At 41.1% G+C, this 25,067-nt stretch overlaps 1 protein-coding gene across 5 annotated transcripts in view; it reads right to left on the bottom strand.

Annotated features, from left to right (window-relative positions):
• Positions 1-25,059, bottom strand: part of PRDM16 (PR/SET domain 16) — a 432,507-nt gene extending 407,448 nt beyond the window's left edge. For 3 of the 5 annotated variants that reach the window (XM_054009214.1, XM_054009211.1, XM_054009212.1), the window contains exon 1: positions 24,923-25,043. In XM_054009214.1, coding sequence (XP_053865189.1) covers positions 24,923-24,959 — 37 coding nt within the window. In that variant the 5' untranslated portion in view covers positions 24,960-25,043. Of the gene's footprint in view, positions 1-18,844; positions 19,189-23,832; positions 23,874-24,922 lie in introns of those variants that run through there. The other 2 variants (XM_054009215.1, XM_054009213.1) reach the window with 2 other exon arrangements.
• Positions 25,060-25,067: the final 8 nt, after the last annotated feature.

Raw genomic sequence — 25,067 nt, 5'->3', positions numbered from 1 at the left:
ACTTAATTGTGCATAGAAATGCTAGCATTTATGCATGTACTTCATCTGAAAGCATACTCAGACAGTCTGATGTCCCAATGGTAGCATTTGCACACATGGCTAATTGCATCTGCAAAACTGAAAGCCATTTAAAAAAATATCATGCCCAGGACATCCTCCATACATTTTTAGTATACAATAAGCACCACTTATACTTGGCTATATTTTTTAAAATATAGCCTTCTATTCAAGAGGATCTAGAAAGAACAAATGAGAACTTTCACCTAAGCCTTTTCTGGGGTTCCACATAGCTCTGTTAACAATTTTTGTACATTTCCACACACCCCAGCACTTCCTGGGATCAGAAGCAGAAAGCCCAGCATGCAATGGAGTAGACATTCTGGCAGTAATTCTGATCCACTCGGCAGCACCTCGTGTCTGTTTCTCAAGAGATTTCCAGATTGATTTCCAGACAAGGGGAGGGAAAGTATTAAGTAGGGAAGTTTTAGACAAATTTTTGAATATTTGTCCAGACTGAACCTCTGGAAGTTCACTCATATCTGACCTGGAAGTGTGCTATAAAGCAACTTTGTCCACTCTATCCTCCCTACCTTTTCTTTGCCGCTTGAATCAATTCTATGAGCACATTAACCCTAAATCCCCACTGTTACCGCTGACAGGATAATTTTTAACTGCACCAGCAGAGCACAGAGTAGGCAATGGAAACAATATCTGAGTCTCAAAAGAAAGGTTTGGTTCATCGTTCCTTTGAGTCTGGGGCTAGGGTTCAGGGTAGGGGGCCTAGTAGAAGGGGTTTTGTTTTCTATCTGAACCGGTTTGGCACCCCCAATTTTAATCCTGTGGAAGATTTATGGAGCATTCCTTTCCTCCTCCTCAAAAGCAAGTGCAAATACAATTTGGCAAAGTGAAATTACCCACAAGGAAAGAGTTCCTCAGTGCAGTGGCACTAGAACTTGAACTAACCACAACAGAGCACGACTGAATAATAGTGTGAAGAATATATAAAATATGTTACAGTGTTACAAGTTTAAACATCATAAATCTTCAGTGTGCTATTTACTAGGTTATGAAGGTGATAGAAACAACATCATGAAATGAGAAAAGAAAAGAAAAGAAAATGTAGTATGAAGGCCAGAGTGCATTGAAATCACCAGGGATTTGGCTAAACTGCAACTTTAAAAGAAATGTTAGTCTAGTCTTTGCACAACCAGAACTGGCAGAATTTGCTCCTGTGCTGTAAACAGGGATGCACTTCATTTCACAGCAAACTGCTTCGTCAATAATCTGTAAAATGGTTTTAAAGAAACATACCAAGATTGATCAAAATAAAAAACTATTTTGCTTTTCCCCACTAATTCTGGACTAACAACAACAACAAAATAAAGCAGTACTCAGGCTATTATAAATGCAATTTTCATTATAGCAGCCCTCTTGTCTTTGTTCTAGTTAAGGATTTAAAAGCATTTCTGTTACAAATTCCCATTTTGGGGAGAGCAGTTTACACAAAAAAAGGGTTCATTTTAAATAATCCAGCTACACAATTTGCCCCTAGGTTTGCCAAAATTTCAATACAAATCCAACCTTCAAGATATATGTTCCCACTTTCAAAGTAGTCCTTTGCAAATACATAAAGGAAGATAGTTATAGGTGATTTTCTACATATCTCCATAATTAGAGATGCCTTGTTGTTTTCAGACTGCATTGCATTTCAGCAAAGAGAAGATTTAAATTGTCAGCATGTGAAAATATTGAATGAGCAATTGCAGCACACACAGAATATATTTTGCAAGCTATTAATCCAAAGGAAGGACTAATCATTTCTGAAAAAAATTACCATTATGAATTTTAAAAACTGATAATTGTGCAGGGTTTTTTTATGAATTTAATAGTTAATAAGAATGTTAGCTGCATACGCTAATTGAGAATTCCTAAAAACCTTCAGAATCTATTCTCAAAAATTCTTATTTTTAATCACTCCCGAACTGAATATTATTTACCAGACCAGGGAATAATAATAATTATTTTTATTACAGTAGCACCTGGGGGCTTCAGTCATGGATCAGGGCCCCATTATGCAAGACACATAACAAAGACTGTCCCAACGGCCTTAGTTATTCATGCATTTACCAGGTCGTCAAGTTTGAAATATTGTACATGCAGAAAGGAAATTCAGAGCTATAGTTGGAAGTACAGGTCACTTCTCACAGAGCCTTATTTCAGCTGTAGTTTATTCTAAACTGGATTTTCAGCTGGAATGGTGAAGTTTTCTTGCTTCTGCGGCTTTAAGTCAGCTCATTAAGATTACTTAGCCATCATTTTTATAGTTGAATTATACCATGTTTATACTGCAGAATTCCATTACTTAATTGCTTCACTACTGGAAATTTCAGTGGGATTCTCATTTTTCGCATAAATCTTGTGCATAAATATGTTTCTGTATTTTTTACCTAATTAAGTGCATATTTCATCAAAACAGTCAACACAGACAAATTAAGATGAGAATAAATTTGTTTAATCAAATGGGAAACTTGCGCCACATGCAAATGGGAAAACTTCAAAAGCTTTGGCATTTGCTTCAGGTAAGTGCCCAAAGGCTGGGGACTTCTCCAAAATACCCAACCATTTTTGGCCTACAAAGATTGGCCAAACCTCAAACCGTAAACCTCAAAGCAGGTGGTCTCTCTGTACAGCCATCCCCAAGAGTTCGAAAATCATGAGTCATGACCCCTGAAAGTCATGAAGTTGGCGTAAAAATCATGAGATTAAAAAAAATGGGGCTTCTTTTTATTTGCCTTCTTCCTTCAGAGCCTTTCGAGTGCAGTCAGTTCATGTTTCAACATTTTCTCTGCAACCATGAGGTCCAGAAACTTCCTTACAAAAACAACCCTGAGATCATCATGTAAATCAGATAACTCCAGGAGCGGGGCTCTAAGAAAAACACCAAATCTTACTGCAAGAGTTGACAACACAGTAGTACTTTCTTCTCTCACTTGGAGTAGAAATACACAAGAATGAAAATTTATCATAGCCTAAAAAAGAAGAGGTGATTAGACATGAAAAATAATGGCAACAAATGTTTGAGTTTTGGGTCAAAGTTCAAAAGTGGGAACATATTTTTTTCATTTTAACTCCCTCCCTCCCCTCCATAGAGAAGTTCTTCAAAACTTTGTGAGCTTGTCCTGAAGACCAGTAGGAGGTTCTGCAGAATAAATATATAGCTAATAGATCACATTGTAAAACGCCTGGATCCAGGAGGAAGAATTTAAGCAAGGATAAAGTTGTAAATGCGAAGGGATATCGTCTTATTTATATTCCCGCCTACAATTTCAGATGTTGACAGTATTCTTCTACCCTTCATTTCCAAAATGATTGTGGAGTGTTTATGTGCAAAGTTAAATATCTGCCACCTTCCATGCCAGCGGTGGTGCATTTTAGTGGTGGGTAAAATGATTCCTAGATATTTAATATTTGAAAAGCAGTTTTGAATGAAATGCTCTAAATACATAAGACCTTGATGATAGTTATATTTGTTCCCAGCAAAGCTAGTATAGAGAGGGGGGTAAATCTCATTCTCTCTTCTTCCTCTGCATTTATTATACTTTTGTGTTAATGCTAATTCTTTCTATATCTTTATAAGGGAAAATCTTCAAGATTCTAGTAGATCAGGGATATGAGATTCAATAGGAGTTTGAGTTTATCCTGTCACTATCAGATAAATTCCATAATTAATTTCCCTTCTCCTGGAAGGCCCATGCCTTTTAAAGCTGGCATCAGGAGCTATTTCAGGTTTCCCCTACAGCCAAGCCCATCAGGTACTGGCCATTTAAGGCATTTCATGAACCAGTTTCGTGTTCAGAGAGTCCTCGTCTAAGGTATTCTAGCCCTCTTGAAGGATTCATTCAATGTGGCCTTCAAAATGAAAATGCTCTCACTAGAATAGTAAGTGTTGAACAGAGATTTTTAAATTACCATACACGAGTGTCATTATCCCTGATGGAACTGCCCTGTCTTCAGTGGAGTTACACCAGGGATAAATATGGTCCTGGTAAAGATAAAGCTATCAATAGGTTTACAGAAAAGATCTTGTTTTGAGCAACCTTTTACTCAAGCAACAGAACAACTTAGCAGTTATCACCTATTCTGGCAGAGAAGCTCGTATTGTTTAGCTGTTGCATCTGGATTTTAACGTTTGTGTCAGCCTAATTCAACGGCATTGGATTCTTTGCTTCACCCACCACTTTCTGAAATGCAGCCAGATTTTAGCTTCCCAAATAGGATCCGTCTGGGCGCTGGCATTAAAATAGTTTCCCTTGAACCCCAGAGGAATCCGGTGATTTATAGAAAGCAGTTGCTCGCACTTTAAACATGGACTAAATAATAATCAATAACCAATCAATATATTTAATATGACATTATGCTCTCTTCTGACTTTTTTTTACCACCAAGATGTTTATGGAACTATAAATAACTTCCTACTGAAGCAAAGAAAAGGATGACTTCCCTACCTAAATGCAAGCCCAGTTTTGGTATGTGCTGTAAGTTTTTGGAGGACTACGGATGACTTTGGTTACTTACAGTAGACCAGTGTAAAGATTAAGGAGGAATACTCTTGTTAGATATAATTAGGTATGAGCAAAGTGGTACGGATGACACGAGCACACTTCAACCTTCCTTCATGTATAGAACTGGAACTTTTTTGGATGTGGCAAAAGGTCTGGATAACATTGATTTTTTAATCACTTTTGCATTTCCCAAGAGTGGAAGCTAGAAGTGCTGGATCTGGTACGTGGGGATATTTATTCCAAATTACTTTTGTCTACTAAAAAAAATGTTTTGTTGAGGATGGCACCAGTCACATTTTCCTACCAATCACTTCACTCTATGCTCTTTGAAGTGTCAATGTACTTCTGCTTCTCTATGGTTATGACCACTTCCATCATACACCACCAGAAACCTGGTTTGTGTGAGATCTCGCCTAGCTTTGCAAACTCAAGAAGTTCATATGAGCTTTGAAACTACATGCCATTGACCTATTCTGCCCCCATTCCTAATCATTCCTTTTTTTTGACAGTTTATGGCTGACGTGAATCTTTCTCAACAACAAAAGCAATGGCAGGGGTATCTCTCTCCTGCAGCAGCACAAAGGGAAGGTATGGCACAACATTCCTTACCCATTGGGAACTGGCACAGATTGCGATATGCAAAGCTGGTATTCTGTGCCCAAGTAGGTTGATCAATTGTGAATTAGTGCAGTGCTTTGAAAGTTTATTTTATTTTCGTTTTAGTTTTTTGAGATTAAGGGCAAAATTATCAAAGGCAACTAGAGTAATTTAGGAGCCTAAATCCCATTTTTAAAAAATTACTTAGGCACTGAAGTTCCTTTTGAAAATAGGATTTAAACACTTTTGAATATTTTGCCATAAGGTTTCAAATGGAAAATGAAGGGTATAAAAGACAAGAAATATTGATATATTTATAGACCCATATATGCACAACTGTTATGTGCACAACTCTCCTTAGGGCAGAAGTCTGCTTGGAGACTTTCATCTTGTGATAGAAATGGGCCTATCTCCAGCTGTGGCCAGAGGTGCTAATGAACCCTATTTGAGAACCTAGGCTGAGCACTATGTTTTCCAGATGCCATGGCCAGATACTGTGTATTAGCAGAAGAAATCTGTAGCTCCAAAGGAACAATGGGGTTAGTAGAGATTTGATCCTACAGTGTAGTACCTCAATTGTATCACTGGTTTTACCTCTTAGTATTGTACCTAGCTGATATTGGTCTGGTGGCGAAAGACTTAGATATTTTTTATCTTTGAGGTGTCACATATTTCCCTGAGATTTTTATAATCTCATCTAAAGTTCAGGGTTCCAAAGGGCAAAAATGAAAGGAAGTGTTGCCCACAAAGCTGAAATTTATGGCTTGACAAAAATCTGAAATGAGTGTGTATGCAAACACACACACACCCTCCTGATTTCTCCCCCGCTTCTACATGCAAGCAGAAAAGTTCCTCCCATTGGGAATTCACGGCCCAGTGGCAGCATTAACTTTGAGATCACTGCGTATCTTTACCATGTGTTTCAGCATGTAAACTTTGTTCTGACAACTGAAATTACTGTATTTAAAAAAAAAAAGACTAGAAATGAAAATATCGTTTATGTAGGCCAGGAAAATGGATTCACTTTGATCCGAGTGACCTAGCAAAAGCATTTCAAAATCAGGTCTGATTTTAGATCGATCTTAATTTAGGCTTAAGGCTGCAACTACCATTGACAACACACACATTCCTAAATCTTTCAGGCCTGACCACTGAAAGTTCTCACTGACTTTGGTTGCAAATGAATGCTCGGCACTTCCAAAGATCAACCCTTATACTGTTTAAAAGTGACACATTCTACACTGAACTTAATTTTTCCCAAGTGCCAAGATACTTCTAGAACAGTAGAATTTAAAAACCAGAAGGATGGAGAAAGGTTGGCAACAAAAATTTTGATTAAATAAGGACTGAGATTTGGCCCAGAAAGCAGAGATGATAACATAATACACTATTGTACCAACATCTTTCAAACAGTATGAAATGAAACATTAGCATGGAGTACTGTACTACATAAATGCCAATATGCCAGCTCTCATATTATACCTCCGCTAATAACAACTGACTGTGCTAGTCCTGTATTATGACTTCTTTTTCTTGCACTAGCCTTGTTTAGAGATATATTTTCTCCAACAGTTTCTCAGTCTTCTTTAAATCTATTTAACTTTTAGAATCTCTGTGCCTTAAGAATAAAAATGAACAAGCTATCTCCTATGCACACACGGAAAATGTCCCATTGCTTCATATTTTTCTAGAGTACACAGAGCTATTGATCTGTACAGTATATTTAAAGACAGCCTCTCTAGAACATACAGGAGTTCCCTTTAAATATGTGCCAATTTTCCATAGATATGGGTATGTCAGTATTTGAAGTATTCCCTAACTTCCCTTTACTTACCAAAGGGAAACTCCAGTTACTGAGAGAACCTTATCTATTTCTATAGGGCAAAGCTGGCACATTTGAAAGGTGACCACTGTATGCAACAAAATCGTATTCCCAATTGAGAATGTCACTTACTATGCATTTGTATACTGCCCAACACAACGGGGCCTCAATCCTGCTTGGGCCTCTCGTCAATACTGTAATACAAATAATAAATAAAAAAGACTCATATTACTAACAATCCACAATTTATTTATGGGGTTATATTGGCAAGGAGATGCCTTTATATACATCTCATTTCACATTTAAGTCCCATTCCCTCCTCACACAAAAGCCCCCCCCCACCATTGCATTTTGCACAGACAAAAATGTCTGAAATACCCAGCAGTAAATGACTTCTATAGCAGCCCGAGAAATATTATTCCATTTTCTGCTGAATACAAGTCTCGAGGATTCTTTGTCAGAGAAAAGTGGGACTGGATTCCTTTATCCTCCTGCTCGTTTCCTTCACAATGCAATACTCTGTTTGGTGGGCCAAGGAGGGGCATTTCCCATGAGATCCCAACAGAAATCAGTCCTCTGGTAATGGACTCCTAATACTAACTATAACCATCAGCCTCCTCCCCATTTCTCTTTGAACGAGGGTAGTCTGTCAGGATTGGAAAGCAATTTAAAACCCTGGGTAAAGGGAGAGGAAAGAATGATCCCTTATCAAAGCTGCCAATAGAGAAGACCCAGGTGGTAAGGCAGAGATGGATCCTGACCACCTCGCCTACCTCATAATTAGCAGATGAGATTCAATAACAAACTGTGGCTTTTAGCAGCTCAGCCTAACCTTCTGAGGGTGAAGATTAACACCTCTGTGGGGGGGAAAGTCCGAACTTAGAGGCTCTTTGGGCTTTGCAGTTCTGGAATGTCCATCTCTCAACGAGAGAGTCTCAGTTTAGTTGCATTATCCGCACCTAACATTTCAGAACCAGGAGCAGGTTAGACCTTTTACACATAAAAAGACTTTCCAGATCATGCAGCCGTAAAAATATTTAGAGTGCTTGGAGTTTTCAGGCTGTCATTAAACAGAGGTGCATAGCTCTCAGTGGGGGTTACTTGCAGTTGGAGGGGGTACAGCAGGCCTTTGCTATAAAGAAATATTTTAAAGCATTCCTTGTGATCCGCGTTACTCAGCCAGACCTTCAGCTGGCTCATCTCAGAAATGGGCCGATTTACACCAGCTGAGATCTGGCCCACTGTGTGCAATTACCCCTGTATGCCTGAACTGGACACAGGGCCGGCTCTAGGTTTTTTGCCACCCCAAGCAACAACAACAAAAAAAAAAAAAACAACCTCCGAGAGCACAACTGCCAAAGAAAATAAATAAATAAAGGGTGGACAGAATGCCCCAAGCACGTACTTGGTTTGCTGGTGCCTAGAGCTGGTCCTGACTGGACACCTATTTTTCCTGCATTGTTCCTATTTTCTCTCAGTGGGAAAAGCAAGCAATGTAAGACATGAGCAAAGTGTTTGCAAATAAATCATGATATCAGGGAAGTTATCAAGGAGCCAGTTGGCATCGAGCAATTACAGTGTTAAAACAATGGTGTGCAAAGAAGGCATTTTAAAGCATTATCTTTGGACAGGAAATATCCCAGATTTTAATAGATATAATTTTGAGATCTTCTCATTCTTTTAAGAGGGACAAAATGTAATTGTTTTTTATAACTCTTGACACGAAATAGTGATGAATAATTAAATATGTTTAACTGTTTCATTAACAAAAGATGGATCGAGAGACCGAGCAGGATAGATAGAATATAGATCAAAAAGATGGAGACTGGCTGCAAATTCCCCTGATGTTTTATGACACCATTTGTATTCTGTCACTCACTAGCTTTATGTATAGTCCAAGCTGTGAACTGAATACCCCATTCAGAAAGGCACTCACTCTGCATGTTATTGCAATTTAATATTTTCACACACAGACACATCATTATCTTGGAACCTGACACTGCAAGGATAATTCTGTAATTTTTCAAGAAAGCCTAATTTTTTTGAAAATGTGAACACTGAGACACAAGACTGATCTAAATGGCTGCACTTTCTTTTCCCGTGTTTAATCTTTTATACATACATATACACACACAGACGTGTACAAACAAGTGTGTGTGTGTGTGTTCATTCTTGGATTCTTCAAACTTGTACAGATTTAAATTTCACTAACAGGAGTGAACGAAAGAAAAGGGGGATTGAGAACCTATCCTCATTCACATGGCAAAGCACCCCCATACAGCTCTATAAACTGATGCTGTCTGAGAGATCCAAAGAGCTAGATATAACCCCGAAAGCTGAAAGATCCTGGAAGCTCTTTATTTGTCTCCAGTTAATGAAATGTGTTGAATAGAATAAGCAAGTTTTGTTCAATTTGTCTGTGCTGGGAATCTGAAATTGTGACAAAACATATTACTCCATTGTGTTTGTTTTGAGAAGATTTGGACACATTAATAGCTCTTTTAGAATTACAGATACAATCATGTTTGTTTATGAATATTTTAAAAGCTATGCCACTTTACAAAGTGAGTTTAGAAGAGGAGACAAAGACATCATCTTCTTCCATGAAAACAGATATATTACATACAAACCCATGCTTGGTAATATTTAACTAGCATTACATGCAGAGGAACCTGTTTACGGTGGATTCAGACACGAGTTAAATTCTTTACAGTGAAACAGAACTGGTCAGTGCCTTGAGGGCCTGCTCCAAAATCCAGTGAAGTAAATGGAAAGACTTTTATTCAACAGGGTTCAGATCAAATGGAGTGTGTCGGTTGCTGTGCTAGTTATAAACGAAGCTCAGGCTAGAGAGAAGATCCACTGTATAAAGTAATCCTCTGTAGGTGATGTGAACTCACCCCAGACACAGCAACAGCTTCTAAAGAGAAGCTGAGATGGAGGGTTCTCTCCTGCTGGAAGCCTGGCTTTGGCTCTCAAAGATATCTGTGTTCCATTCCCATCTGTGCCTAACTCTTGCTGACTTTGGGCAAGTTATTAATCTATCTGTACCTCAGTTTCCCCATCTATAAACTGGGTTTAATGCTAATTTCCCTACATCACAGAGGTGTTGAGAAGTGAAATTCACTAATGTTTTGAGGCACCCAAACACTACGGTGACAGACTCCACAGACAAGCCGCTTGAAAAGAAATACAAAATAAGTCATTGGGAATTTTTTTTTAATATTTCTGAAACAATAATTTCCTGGACCTGATAAACGCCAATGCCTCTAAAGAGGCAGTTAAAGACCATTGGGTAAATATGGATTTATAAGTATTTTAAAAACATGCATGCTCCTTTTCCCGAACCACAGGACTAGAAAGAGTTATTATGTAAATCAATATATATGTATCATATTGGCTGCTAGATCACGTGACTGCACATGTGCTTATGAAAATATGTCATGAGAAAGTTTCTGAACACAGGCTGGGGATATTTGTTAGAATACTTCCACCCAACCACTCAACACTTATTTCAAATACAAAGAGATTTAGCTCAGCATTAGGGGCTAAAGAGCTACAAAAATTTCAAACACACACACTCTTACAAGGAAAAAAAAGAAACATATGCATTGAAGTGGAAATAATCCCCTTCACGCCACACCTTTTACTTTTGTAGGTTGAAGGGTACCATATATATCCTTCATTCTGCATAGACATTGATATATGGATTAGTGGGGGCACAGAATCCAGAATTAAATTTTCTGTTATGTTAGATATAGATAACATATCTGTGTGTGTGTGCGCACACACACACACACACACGTACGTTTCATTTCAGAGTAATTTTTTTTACAATGATCTAAAACCCCAGAAGTAGGGTATTGAATGAAAGCATTGAAATAATCTTAAAGGGCTAAAATGGACATATCAAATATTCTATTTAGTGACAATTCATCTTAAACATCACATGATTTGCAATTGCTGAGAAAGTAGCAGCATTCCCTCAGTTTTGTTATTAAGGACACATATGTAAAGAGGTCATGGGTTTCCTAGCAGCTCATATTCAGCTGCTAGTCCTAACATACCTGTTAAATGTTAAAATCATCTCATCACATTAATAAACTAAACTACGATGTCACAAACAGACTGTGGACAAATTCTGCTCTGAATTCTGCCGGTGTAAATCTGAATCAAATCCATTTAAATTTTCTTCAAGGAAGAAAAACAGCAAGAGTTTAAGAACTGCCACAAAAAACAAAGATCTGGTTTTCATTCGCTGTATATGGGATATATGAGCAGAATTGTTTCTGAGTAAAAGGCTTTTCAAAGTTTTCCATGCGGCATTAACTGCTATTTAAATATAGTTGTTATGCCACATAGGGATTTAAAATTGATTTTATTTCTATTTGATAATTCTAAAATAAATATGTACATATATGAATATTTGCTGGTTGTGCATGTTCTTTATTTCATGACTCTGTTATAAAATATAAAATGAAACCAGTGCTTTTCTATACACAGAAAAATATTTTTTTGTAATGCCGTTTTATGACAAACCATTTGTGAACCTTAACTACAGCAATTTCTTAAAACTTATATTTTAATTTACATGAGTGATCCCTGCAGGCCCTCTCCTCAGGGAGCACAAACAATAGCAAAATTATAGTGAAAGGCTTAAAAAAAAAAAAAAAAGAACAAGGCGCAAAAACTGCATGAAAGCAAAACATTCCTTAGAAGACATTTTAGAAGAAAGAAAAAAAAAGCGTAACCTGAAATCGTTACAATAGAACACAGGGTCTGATCCTAATGAAGTCAGTGGAAACGCTTCCATTGACTTTGATGGAAGCTGTATCAGGCTGATAAATCATTAATAATAATTAACTTGTATAGCACTTTTCATCGTTGGATCTTAATGTGGTTGAAAGACAGGTGAGCACTGTCACCTTCTTGTACAGATGGAGGAACAGGGAGGCTAAACGATTTGCCCAGAGTCCCACAGCAGATCAAAAGTAGAACCAGGAACAGAAGCCAGGTTCCCAAATCTCACTCCTGTGCCCTTAACCCACTGACCATACTCTTTGGGTATTTTCAGGACTCTTTTTTTAAAATGCATAGAACACACCCACAAGTCCCAGCTTTGCAGAATGGGATACGTTTTCCACCCTCCCTAAACAACTCTTCATCCAAGTTTCCGCACTTCTGCTCAGCCAAAAAGACCGGGCCTCAAGAAAAATAACTGGGGAGGGGGGAAAAGAGACACTTATGTTCTAACTTGCAAAGCATAGACTCAGAGAGTTGATCCATGAAGTCAGAGGGCAGCTCTGGCTTGTGTGAGGACAGGCCAATCCCAGCCTTTTGCATAAGGCCAGAGTAAACAGACTTTGCATACGAGGATCTCCGTAGCATTCAGGAGAAAGTATCTTCTCTCCACCCTCACTGAACCTGAACATAAAACAGGCTGTTTCTCTGGTCTCAGTCCTCCCAACCTTGCATCAGAGAACCTCCCCACAGCAGTGCTGTGCAGAGTCCCTGTTTCTCTATGCAACCTAGGTCCCTTCCTCCCTCCCTCCCACACACACTTTGCCCCCACAAATTACAGCAGTTCAAGACCATGTTCACCCTCGTAGAGGATAAAGGCACAGTCCTACAAGGAGACACACATATGTAAATGCTAACTCCCATCAGGAACGCAAAACCACCCGTTTTTAGGGTTCAGTTGCTCATCTGGGCCATCAGCTAGAGACCAGTTTTTAGCTTCTTTTGGCAACTTGTTGTTATTTTATACCAAGCAGGAAACAAGACAAACCTTTTCCCCTGGAGACTAACAACCCAATACCTGAGTATCAATGCCACCAAAGTACCAATCCTAGCAAAATCAGCAAGAAAACGACGATAAGTAGGACCCTGGATGTGCCAACAAATCTGAGCATTCTGGAATTTGATGCAACCAGACTGATAGACTCCCTATGCTGGCAATGGGACATTCCATCCCCCACCCACCGCATTCACTCAAGTGAGAACAAACTTAGCCAAACCACATTTCAGTGGTCGTTAACTACCATTGCATGAAGAGAGGGCAAGCCTTAGCATTTTTCCAAATGCTAATAAGCACCAACCTCCCAGCTGACAACCCACACTTTGGCAAGCAGGTATCACAGAGGTAGTGGCAAGCCTAGAGATCATTTCACACCACATGTTTGTGTCTAGTCGAAACAAACACAGTTTAAGCGATAAGGAAAAGAAGATGTGCACCTATTTTAAGGCAGCAGGAGGAGAGAAAATGGTGGGTCCAAGAGAACAGCTGAATTGTGTCCAAGATGTCACTTCCTCTGTACACCAGTACTTTATTTCTTGCCTTTAAAAGGAAGCTAAGGCAACTCCAGAGATTAGGGATCCATGTAAGTTCTGCTGAGATCATATGACTGATCATTCTATAAATAAAAAAGGACATTTCTCTATTGCTATATTGATTTCCAGATGCGAACAGAAAATTCCCTGAAAGCATCCATACTCCAATATTTCTATATTTTATACTCAGTCTCATGGGCCAGATTCCTGTCTAGTTTAAATCAGCTCCATCAATGCTGACACACGGGGCTGATGGATCAGCCCCACTTTTCTTTTTCTTTTCTTTTGCATCATAAGATGTTTATCAGTTCAACTTCAGTGAAATGCCCATGCCCAATTCATACTAAACACACGTTAAAACGGAGTGTTATTCACCAGCACATGACAATGACACCATGGAAGCTTAAGCTGTGTTCATATAAAATATGCACATGTAGTAAATAAGGGGGAGGATAGTGTTGTGGCTAAATAACTGTATCTGAAAAATACCAAGACCAGATAAATTAGGTATGGAAAATTCAGCAAACAAGACATGAAGTTCCAAATCCTGATTGTCCTACAAACATTAGAAGTTCCACTGAAGCCCAGGGAACACCATATCAGTTAAGATAAGGAAGATTAGGCCCAAAAATACATCTTCATGGATTCTCAAGAAAAGTATTTCATTAAACGACATGCCAGTACCATGTTCAATGCAGCAATGCATACTGCGTAGAACGTTATCAGCTACCTGGGGAGAAAGGGGCATTTGGGACAATAGCTTAACTTGCTTCACCTTCTGACTGATGTTGTTGGGGAAATATACCCTGATCCTCTCACTCCCCAAAGCTGGAATTGCAATCCTGCAGTTACATATATTCAGTTAAAAAAAAGAACCACACACACAGGAAGAATCACATTTGAGTGCTAAAAGCCATCTTCAGTTTTGGGATCTTTAGAAAGAGAAACGTGGATTTTCTACACTGGAAACAACGTAGGAATCAGTTCATAAAATGCGCATGTGATAATGAATAGCCAGCCTTCTTTGGGGGTGATAAAATATTCTCACTAAAAGCACCAGTCCAGGTTTAAAAAATGATTACAAATTATTTTAACAGTATACTTGCAAAGGGTTATGAAAACAGCTATAATATTTTTGTCCTGGATTCTAGAATTACCAGTGTGACAGCTAATGCAATAATGATTTGTTTCAAATGCCAGTGTTTAAGCTGTATAAAGCTGATTTTATACATTTTTCCAGTAGGCCGCATTGTAGTTAATGAAATTAAACACACCAATCGCATTTGTCCCTAGGGGCTGAGGAACTGAACACACCACTGGTTTATTTTTTTATTAAAATAAATTGCAACCAGCAAGATGGACTAATTGCATACAGAATTGAAAAAAAAACATTCCATTGATATAATTAAGCCAATTTTCATGGACAGAAATAGTTATAGTGGATATAAAATAAGCAGAGCATTCACTGGAGTCTGACTTTCCCCCCCTCCACCCACACCCCCTTTTTTGGTACAGAATGTTAACTATTAAGCAAATAGATATCTCAAATGGGCTAGTTGTGTTATCTAGTAATGATGGCTAAATTGTCCCTAATATCTGATGCCAGGGCATTGTGTCTTGGTGGAAAACTTGACAGGCAAACAAACCTCCACCATAATAATACCTTAAAAGCAAAACACCTGAAATATTTAAATCAGCCAGGAGGAAAATACATCACCCTCCAGCTTATTTTGGTCTGACATTTTACATAGAGTAGCTGTACATACACTTCTCTTTGGAGAGTCTATATCCATCCTTCCTGCTTCTTCCTTGTAATAATACAGAAACTGGGTGGCTGATGGAACGCAGAGTCTTTCCACATACCGGCCAAGAGAAACCAAAACTTAACCACTCTTCTGTGGCTTATGGGATGGTATCAGAAGTGCTTTGGCCAGCTCAGTCCAGTTTCTAATTGATAACAGGTCCACAAGAGAATTGTCATCACGACCTGTTGACCTTATTGGCAGCTCAGCAGAGAGATCATGGGTTCAGCGGACAAAGAGACTACATGGCCAGCTCACCCTCAGAGGCCACATTGAGGCACACTGTCATGGCAGCCCGAAAGGTGTGAACAAACAGAGGCTTCCACCCAGTCCAGTTTCCTACCCAACGATGAATGTTTTGAACAGCTCCATGAAAACGTCAAGTGGTATCTAAACTTACCGGATGACGTTCTGACCCCCTTGCTCAAACGGAGACATACTTTACTCCAGGAGAACTCCTTGCCGAAAAAGGTACTAATCAACATGAGCCAAGGGTCCCAAATCTGCCCCTAATTAATAATGATTTTAAACCCACATAACGCACCGTATTGTGGGAAACTTCCTCCTGATCGCAAAGATGGTGATCAACCTGTTTTGAGTCACATGACTCTGAATTCAAAACCATGGAGAAGGATGCTCATTTTGAAGGGGAAATTCACATGTCATTTTTATTAGGGAAGAGGGCCACATCACCCAGTGAAGGACGAGCCGCAAAAAAGCTTTTCAGAACAGGAATTGTCTCTATGATACATTTGAGCACTGCCTAGCCCAACTGCACTGGCCGCTCGGCACTACCATAACACAAACAACACTAAAAAAAATCCATGAAAGTGCACCATGGCAATTCAACAGTTTCAGACAAGAGATGATGAGATCACAGGTAAAGATGGAAAAGACCTATCTGATCATGCAATTCTTCCAGAAGAGCACACATTAAAGATTAAATGATTCTGTGAAGCACTGACATATTTACAGGAATAGACATGTATAGGGATTGCTGATTGCCCAGAATAGGAACAATTTTGTTAGTCCATACCCTTCAGATGGCTTTATTCTACTTAACCGTAGGTGAAAATAATTACACTGATGTGCTGGTTACTCACCAATAATGGGTTATATGATTTAAATATGTAGTCTGGAAATTCAAAGGAGAAAACCTATTGTTCATTAGAGGTTTTGACCTTTGCAAATATGCATTGGGATTCTGATTTGCTGGTCACAAAAATATTTTATGAAAGCAGATGCACATCTCAAGGATGGAAGGATGAAATAGCCTCATTTTGCAGAAGTGAAGGTCTTCAGCCCACAGGCTTCCCCTGGCCTCTAGACATAGCACATATTTTGTCATTTGTTGTTGCCCACGCACAATAGGGGAATCTTATAGTGAAGTCACTTCATTTTTCTGCAGAAGAATTTCATTTATCAGAAGTTCACCATGACTGGAAAAATAGAATAGTAACACTGAAGAATCATCAAAAGGAAAGTCTCGTGGTTAAAGCACAGAACTGGACCTGGAGAGATTTCAATTCCCTTCCTCGCTCAGCCACCAACCGTGTGCGAGAAATCTTGGACAAGTCATTTCACCCCTCTCTGCCTCAGTTTCCCCTCCTGGAAAATGAAATTAATAATTACAATCCCCATGTCATAGGCAGGCTGCTGAGGCTTCAACTCCTTAATGTTTGCAAACTTCTTGAGGCCTTTGGATTTAAAGCACTATATGAAGCATTACACGGCTTTTATAAAATATGTAAGCCATAATAATAATAGTCATAATAACAATAATAATGCGTTTTGCTCAATAGGGTCTTTACTTCTGAGGATCTCAGAGTGCTTTACCAACATTACAGAGCCATGTCATAGAGGGATATTTCCCTCTCAAACAGAAGATTCCCTTGTCATATGCTTAAGGGATTTCACTTAACAATTGAGCTTATTTATGCAGCCAGCAGTGCAGCCCATGCAGGCAGGTGTAACCTCTATGCAGCAGGCGAACTAGAGCATTCCTTTATCACCAGTCACGGAATGGTTACGTCCAACTAAAGAGCTGGGATATTATTACAGTGAGCGACAGCTATGAATTACACTGCTTCTGTGTGGTGAAAGCCTAGCTTCTGCATTGCATTTTGCCCAGGCATGAGTGGAGAGTTTACGTATTTCAGGTATGCCTGGTTTGCTCCAGTTTAATGCTTTGAAAACTTATTTGTTTTCAAGTTTTTTTTTCGTTATATTTTTTATCATCATCATTCCTGCTCAGGGGAGGAAAACACATAAGAGGGGGAAAAATGAGTGACTTTTTGTTCATCCCTGCGTCCTAACGGAGGCTGTTCCATTGGACGTTTGTCCACAGAAACCTGTAGTTACAATTGTATTATTTCTTGTTTCTTTTTATAACCTAATTAAATGGTCCCACTTTCCCTTTGTAGGTTCGCTTGGCGTTTTACACTACAGGTTCAACACAAAACCTAAACACAGTGAAGCTTCTCTCTTTTTTAAAAAGAGTGGTCATGTTTTTGCAGATAGGATACACATAGGTAGTGATGTGTGCATAGCACACATGTAAATTAATACTCATGTATACATGATGTACACATCCATATGTGTACACGAACATTGCCTATATAGATACAAACATAAAACATGTTACATCACGTGTTCTGTTTTTACCCCCCCCCATACACACACAGGTGATACAGTTAATGTACATAGCTATGTAGTGATAAGGACATAATGTGTTACTTTATGTGTGTGTTTCATATATTTGCATTATACCCATATATTCACACACACCCGATAATGTATACAGATTACAGGGATGTGTGCATAATACATGTTCTACACACAAACTACATATAATGGTATACTGAGCTCCATGCACCAGGTATGTTGTTATACAGCGACATTAAATCTTTATTTGCAATGTCTTTTTCAGCTCCAGAAAAATACTTTGTCACCTTAAATCTTGTTAGTTAGTCTATGGACAAGTTCAGCAACATAAAAAAAAACCTCACAGGTCAAATAACCAAGGCTTTAGTTACTTGGCAAAGTTTCTTTCTGGGCCCGCAGAGAGAAGACCAGTTGGGTGTATTTGTTCCCTTTGCAGCTTCCACACTTATCTAGCAAACGGGATTAAAACAAAAATCCTGATCAATTTTATTTAACGCTGTTTGGGATTTTAAAAACCCCAACCACCTAAATTCGTCAAAAAGATTTTTAATCCTGGATAATTTTTGTTGAAACACTAATTATCCATCACCTTAATTACCAGAGCAGAACCCCCCCAAGGGCTCCTAATTGCCTAATTGAATAAAACTGGGGAGCAGCCGCCAGCTGGGAACAGTAAAGAGAAACTATTGGCGAGGTTTCCCTGACTCCTGAGGACGAAGGAAAAAAAACACGAGTGGGTTTAGTTCCACAGCCCAGTGACACATTTTAACCCCCCCACCCCTGTCATTTAGCGTCCTGCACCAACAGCGTCAGGTTCTTTCCCAGTTGGACCAAGCCAGGCGGGGAGAGCTGGGTGGCTGCTCTGAGCTGTCATTGAGAGCAAAGAACTGGGCTCGCTTTTCGCCCCTCTCCAGCTCTGGAGCTGCCCAGGGGGCGTGGGGGACAGGGCAGCGGACGAGGCGTTTGCAGAGTTGGGACAGGGCCAGCCCGGGACTGGCTCGGCCAGGCCCTGCAGACACAAGCGGGCTCCCAGCGCTGTGTGGCCCAAGAGCATCTGCTTTCCATACCTCTGAGCTGGGGGCAGGGAGACAGGTCACGCTGCACGCTTCCGGCACCGAGAGAAAGGTGTTTCGCCTACCCGGCGTTTTCTTCCTCCGGAGTGGCTACACCTGCTTGTATTTACATGCCAAAGAGCCTCGGCAAAGTGGGGACACAAAAAGCCCTTTATGCAGCGACCATGCCCACAGTGAGCTAAGAAAGCGAAGAGACACTTTCTAGCTAGGGGGAGACTCCGGGCTCGCTCCGGTTTGCTTCCCTTCCTCTCAGGTTTACATTCCCCCCTCCCCAAAGCCCACCAGCAATGCTGGAGCGAGCTGCCAGCTGCCCCGTGGGCGCGGCGCTCGCAGGGAGGGAATCGTTCCCCTCGGGCCCGGCCCCCCTTGTGGATCGCCCCGGGCGCCGGTCTCCAGGGGGCCCGGGCGGTGGGAACCCGGTTGGCCGCGCCGCCTCCCCGCCCCGCCCGCATGACGTGCGAGCCCCTAATCGAGGTGACAACGAATTGTTTAATGGGGAGTGTTGGCATCTTGTCCGGAACTGTTTACATCTGCGACCGGCTTGAGCCAAACAGTCCGTGTGACATCCTTTGCCACATGCTTCCTCTGCCCCCCCGTGTGAATGTGCTTTAAATCCCCGACTTTCTCCCCAGCAACCCACGCGGACACGCCGCCCCATGGCCACTCGGCAGAGACACGCTCCTGGTTTGGGCGGCGCACGGGGCGGCGCGGGGAGGAGAGAGACTTTGCGGGAAGAGGAAATTTTTCGGTGCAACTCCCAGCCTGGGACCCGGGCTTGCTAGGGCACTTGTGGGGGTGACTGGAGAGAAGTGAGCTGGCCACCTATTGAACTAGAAATCGCTACATTTAAATAGAGGAGGGAGCGGACGAGTGGGGGACGAATATATAAATATATATCAGAACAGCCTCCCTGGGCATGCCCTGTTCAGATCGGCCTTCATTACTCCAACAACATAGGGCATTGTTTGCTTTTGAAATAAAACCCTTCCGAAAGAGAGAGACAGCAAGAGGAGTGTTGGCCTCTCGCATCCCCTGTGCCCCATCAGAAGCGCTGTAGGCAGGCTCTCGCTCGCCAGAGAAGTGTAACACGCGTGGGGGTAATGTGCACACGCGTGCCTTTATACACGCGCGCACCTCCAGGCACATCCCTCACACCTAGGCGTTTCTGCTGAATAAAGTCCACCCACGTCTACCCCACACCGTCCCCCCGGCTGCCTGCTCCCTGACCCCATTGCCATGGCAGCTGGTTGGGAAGTGAACACTGGAAGTGCTCCGAGATTGAAGAGTGAGATTAGTGTAAAGCAAGGACTTGGAGGGGGCACACACAAAGAGCCAGCCCCAAACCAAACGGGAGGGAGGGAGACCCAGACTTAACCAAAGCCATGCACCGCAAACATTTTTCCTAAAACTGCCTCCACAAAACCCCTCTGACAGATAGCGCAGGCAAGCCGGGCTGGGACCCAAAGAGGAGAAACAGCAGCACAGTAGATCTCCCTGGGTGTCTTTGCGTTGCTAGGCCTGGGAATCTGATCTGCGCCCAAACCGGGCCAAGGAGGTTGCAAGCTTCAGGTCTCTTTTAAGACATGAAGATGAACCAACATCGCTTTGGGGTTTTGTTTTGTTTTGTCGCTGCGATATTAGAACCTTCTGTTAAAAAACAAGTGACGAGGATACTTTGAGTTGCTTGGTTTTTTTCAGCATTTTAGTTCGTTTCCTTCTCTCTGTCCCATGGTAGTAGCATCATTGGCGCATTTTTATAGTCAATTAAAAAATAATAAAAGGAAAAGCCAAATCTGTCCTCTTAAAGAGCGACGTTTGAAGCCCCCTATACGTAATAAGAAACACTATAAAACCTTTGACGAACTAGCAAGGGGGAGTTTGGACTCGCAACCCGTTCTCTAAGAAATACATCAGCACAGCTCAGCTCTGAAGACTGTTACATCCTCGCCTAAAACTCAAACCTCAGACTTTAACTTTGTCATGTTCCTAATAATGAAAAGCAAATGTGAACGCAAAAGGGTTGGCCATCGTTTCCCAACATGGATGTTCATTTAGAATAGGGCCTTTAAAAAAAATCAAATCAGTGGGAACCCTCCAAAAGTAATCTAATGATCTCGAAATGGAGCGAGTCGAAATCGGGTGTATTACAATCGGATTTAAATGTGTTAACATCTGAATAGCTGATGTCCTGTCCCATCACATTTTCATTTATGGAAGAGATATTCTCAGTCCTAGGGAAAGGGTCTCCCTTATTATTTACAGTTTGTTTTCTTTTTAAACTATTAGGTCTATTAAAATATTATACACATACGCATATATGTATACACACACACGCACACACACACTAGATAGATACACACATTATTATACACACACACACACACACACACACACGCACATATTGAAAAAACAATTAAGAGGCACATTCGACATTGTTTTTTTATACCTGATGATCTAGCTGAAATGTCCTTCAGGGTTAACAGATCGCCGAGTACCAGAGGGGTTTAGAACAGAAGATATCTTAATTAAAAACCCTAATCAAGCAACATTAATTGAAAATACTTTGCAAAACACAGAAAGCATTGCAAGCGGCTGATTCTGAAGGCGCTTAACATATGCACTTGTGTCTGTGCATATACGCAGACACTGTGCGTACACACACAATATATATATATATATATATATATATTATAATACGCAAAGATTAATATTATACCGTAAGGCAGTATGTTTCACTTCTTGCTGTGGAATTCCGTAGTTTGGCCCTTACTCACCTTATTATAAAGCCTAATCTTTTGATTTACAGCTATTAAAGCCGAGAGGCTCCTGTCCCAATAGATAAATTATAGTCTGAAGGGATCCAAAATAATTTGCAGCTCTAGCTAGGAACTGCTTTAGCTTTTTAGACTTGCCTTTCGCCTTGTGAGCCAGAGTAAAATTACAAAGAGTTTCTCTCTAACCTGCCCCCACTCCCCCAGCCCCTTTCGAAATCAGGTAATAGAGTCAAACTCCCAGGAGAGCTTCACATCTGCTTAAAATATTGTCCAATGAAATGAAATTCTACAACAGATTGTGTTTTTAATATACTGTACACCACTAGCCTGCATACCAAGTCCGCAGAAGGTTTGTGTATCGCTTTACCACAGGATATAGGGGCGTATTAAGAACTACAAACACACATTAATCGGATCGAGGCTTAACGAGTGCGGATCCAGAGGTGTGTTGGGGAAGGTGTGTGCTGGAGCTGTGTGTGACGTGTGGGAACATCAATAGCCGACTGTATTAGATACACAGAGAGATACACATTGTCCTGTAGGTGCATAATCTGTTTTGCAAATAAATACTCCTGGGAGATGGAAACCGTAGCTTTGGGCTACTGTTTTGAACTGTGATCCCTAAAAATCCTAGGCTGAAACCCCATAAACCGCCGGCCCGTGTATTGTATGAAACACCTGATTTTAACCAGAGCTCAGCCTTCCGAATAGACACTTCCAGTTCGCATTAGTGCTCGTGCAAAAGAGCCGTGTTGGAGCAGCAGCGCCTAGTGCAGAAGCGAAGTGTCTTGTTCCAGGCAGAGAAGTCCCAACTAGCGCTTCAGACAGCCCGGCACTGAAAACCCATTAGCGCTTCAGCTGCAGAAACTCACTTCCCGAACTCCCACCATGGGCGACTCGAGGGTGGGAGCAGCAGGATAGGTGCTGCAGACATACAATTCTAGTTAAAGGCAAGTTGGGGGCATTCTGTAGAACGGGGTGTGTAGAATGAGATGCTCACATCTGCATCACACACACCCCCATTTGAGCTGCTAAACTACAAAATAAAAACGACTCCGTGCTCCTCAGCCTTCTGCATCAAGGAAAAAAAGAAAGCCCGTTCAAAAATGTTCAGCTCCTTAAATAAAAGGCAATAAATAAGCTTCGGTATTTTACGGGGTATTTTTTTAATGCGGGCCTGTAATCCATAGGTGGAAAAATCACAGTATTAATTGCAAGACAACTTCCCTAATAATGCACTCAAAAGTTGCCCATGTACATTGTAAGACGCACGCCTTTGTGTGTACATAGCCACATTTCTAACTGTGAGAAAGGTGTGTGTGTGTGTGTGTGTATTACACATATGCACACAGCTATGTGGGCCGGTTGGGTGTCCTAATGGAGCATATTGAAAAAATACAACCTCAGAGGTAAGTTACTGGGCCTTGCCCTGGCGCTGCGGGTGTGAGTTGTGTCCTTTTAGAAATAAAAGTGTTTAGACGTGTCAGTTTTCAGAGACTGTGGTAAAAGAACTCTCACTCCACTTTGCAATGATTCAAAGGGAAGCAAACTATGCGACAAATGCAATTTGCTTTATTATTTATTAAGCCCGTATGTAGAGTCGTACTCTTACTCCGGACAGTACTGTTGAAAATTTGGAAGAGCAATTCCAACCGAAAGAAGGGGGAAAGCCACTGTCTGGGTGGAGGTAGGACCTGGACACGGTAAACCATGAAAAAATATCCCCTGGCCGTGGAAAAAAAAAGGTAAAGATGCTACATAATAATACACCTGAATTACAAAATAAACCCTTGAAATAGTAGGGGATTTGTGTGTATCTTTCATCTACCTGCCCCTTTGGAAAATTAAAAGTTTATACTACAAAATAAAATAAAATAAAATAAACCTAAAATACGAGTTAGTTTTCTTCCCCTTCCTATCGCATGGTCGTTTAAGAATCTAATTCCTCGTTCCCAGCATTGGGATACAAACTTCACTCTTCTTACCTGAAATAGCTCTCACCTCGGCACTGCCATGACCTATGTTAACAATGTATTTACATGCAAAGGGGCAGCTCTCGGATCCCACATATTCTTGTAACGTCCAAGGATTAATCAGTCCTGAAAGACTCAGTGTGAAAGTGCCCCCCATTTAAACAAACTAGACATCACTATTGTAAAAGTATTCAAATACAAATGTAAGTAGTACAGAGAATGAGTTGGAACTTACAGTCTCCAGATATTTTGCACAAAGCCAGAGTGAAACAGAAACTAAAAAATAAAAATAAAATACAAACTAAAAGAGCGCAGCTTTTGACAGATTCAATAGGCACCTAAATTCCCCACTGCACCAAAACCTTAATATCGACCCCGCTAGGAAACACAGCAGGTAGTTCAAGCTGGGCTCTACAAGCGGTGGGGGTCGGAATAAACCCACCCTTTTCCTACAGCAACCCAACTCCTCGTGTGAAAATTCAGCTTTTCAAAAAAGAAAGGAAGGAAGGAAGAACGAGTCCAGGCGACGGGGGAAAAAAAAATCTGCCGCAAAACTTAGTTGAAATTCCAAAATCACAACCTATAGAAAGACACCCCCTTGTCGTGCCCCCCCCATACCTTCTTAAACCCCCTCCCCCCAGCTGAGAGAGTCTAAATCTTTCCGTTTCAGCGTAGGAATCTGCGAATCCAAACCCTTAGTGAGAAAGGATCCATTTTGATACAAATTCTCTTCCCTTCTCTCTCTCTCCTAAATAATTGTCCCTTAGACTAGTGGGGTTTTTCCCTCTCTCTCTCTCTCTCTCTCTCAAACGTTAAGTCTCTTTGGAACCTGAAGACTAGTGCCAAACGCAGATCTCTAGCGCCCACTATTTCAAAAGCCAGGAATATTATTTCACAAGACTTGGAACGACTCAATAAAAAAAAAAAAAAAAAAAAAAAAAGTTGCTATCCCCTTTCGTCAACTTTGCAGCTAACTTTCGCTTCTCCCCCCCCCCCCCTTTATTGGCCATCTCTGCTCTCCTCCAGCTCCTCCGGGGTGAACCCCACCAAAGCGCTTCTGGGGTGCAAGAGAGACCCCCAGCCCGCAGGAAACTGCGAGCCGCCGCTCTGCTGAGCCCAGCGCGTCTCCGTGCTGAGCCGCTCACACACAAAAAAGGGGTGGACAGCAGGGCTCTCGCATCTATTTCGCTCCAGGAATGAGAAAGGGCACGAAAAGGGGGCTCCTGCCCCGCAGCAGCACCCACCGCCCAGCCCTCCGGCGGCACAGATCCTGCGGGACCCTGGAGGGGACCCTGGAAGCGGAAGAAGGGAAAGAAAGGACCTACTTTTGGGCAGTTTTCTCGCCCTCGCCTTGGATCTCATCTTGTCGGCTTGTGGATTCTTCTCCTCCTCCTTGAGCCCAGAAGCAGCTACACACTATCTTCATCTCCCAAGCATTGTCAGTTTGGACACCTTCGCACATGCGCACAG

This window comes from Malaclemys terrapin, chromosome 19 (assembly GCF_027887155.1).
Source record: "Malaclemys terrapin pileata isolate rMalTer1 chromosome 19, rMalTer1.hap1, whole genome shotgun sequence".
Classification (NCBI taxonomy): Eukaryota; Metazoa; Chordata; order Testudines; family Emydidae; genus Malaclemys; species Malaclemys terrapin.
The sequence above is the reverse complement of the archived record's forward strand: the minus strand, read 5'-3'. Positions and strand labels throughout refer to the sequence as shown.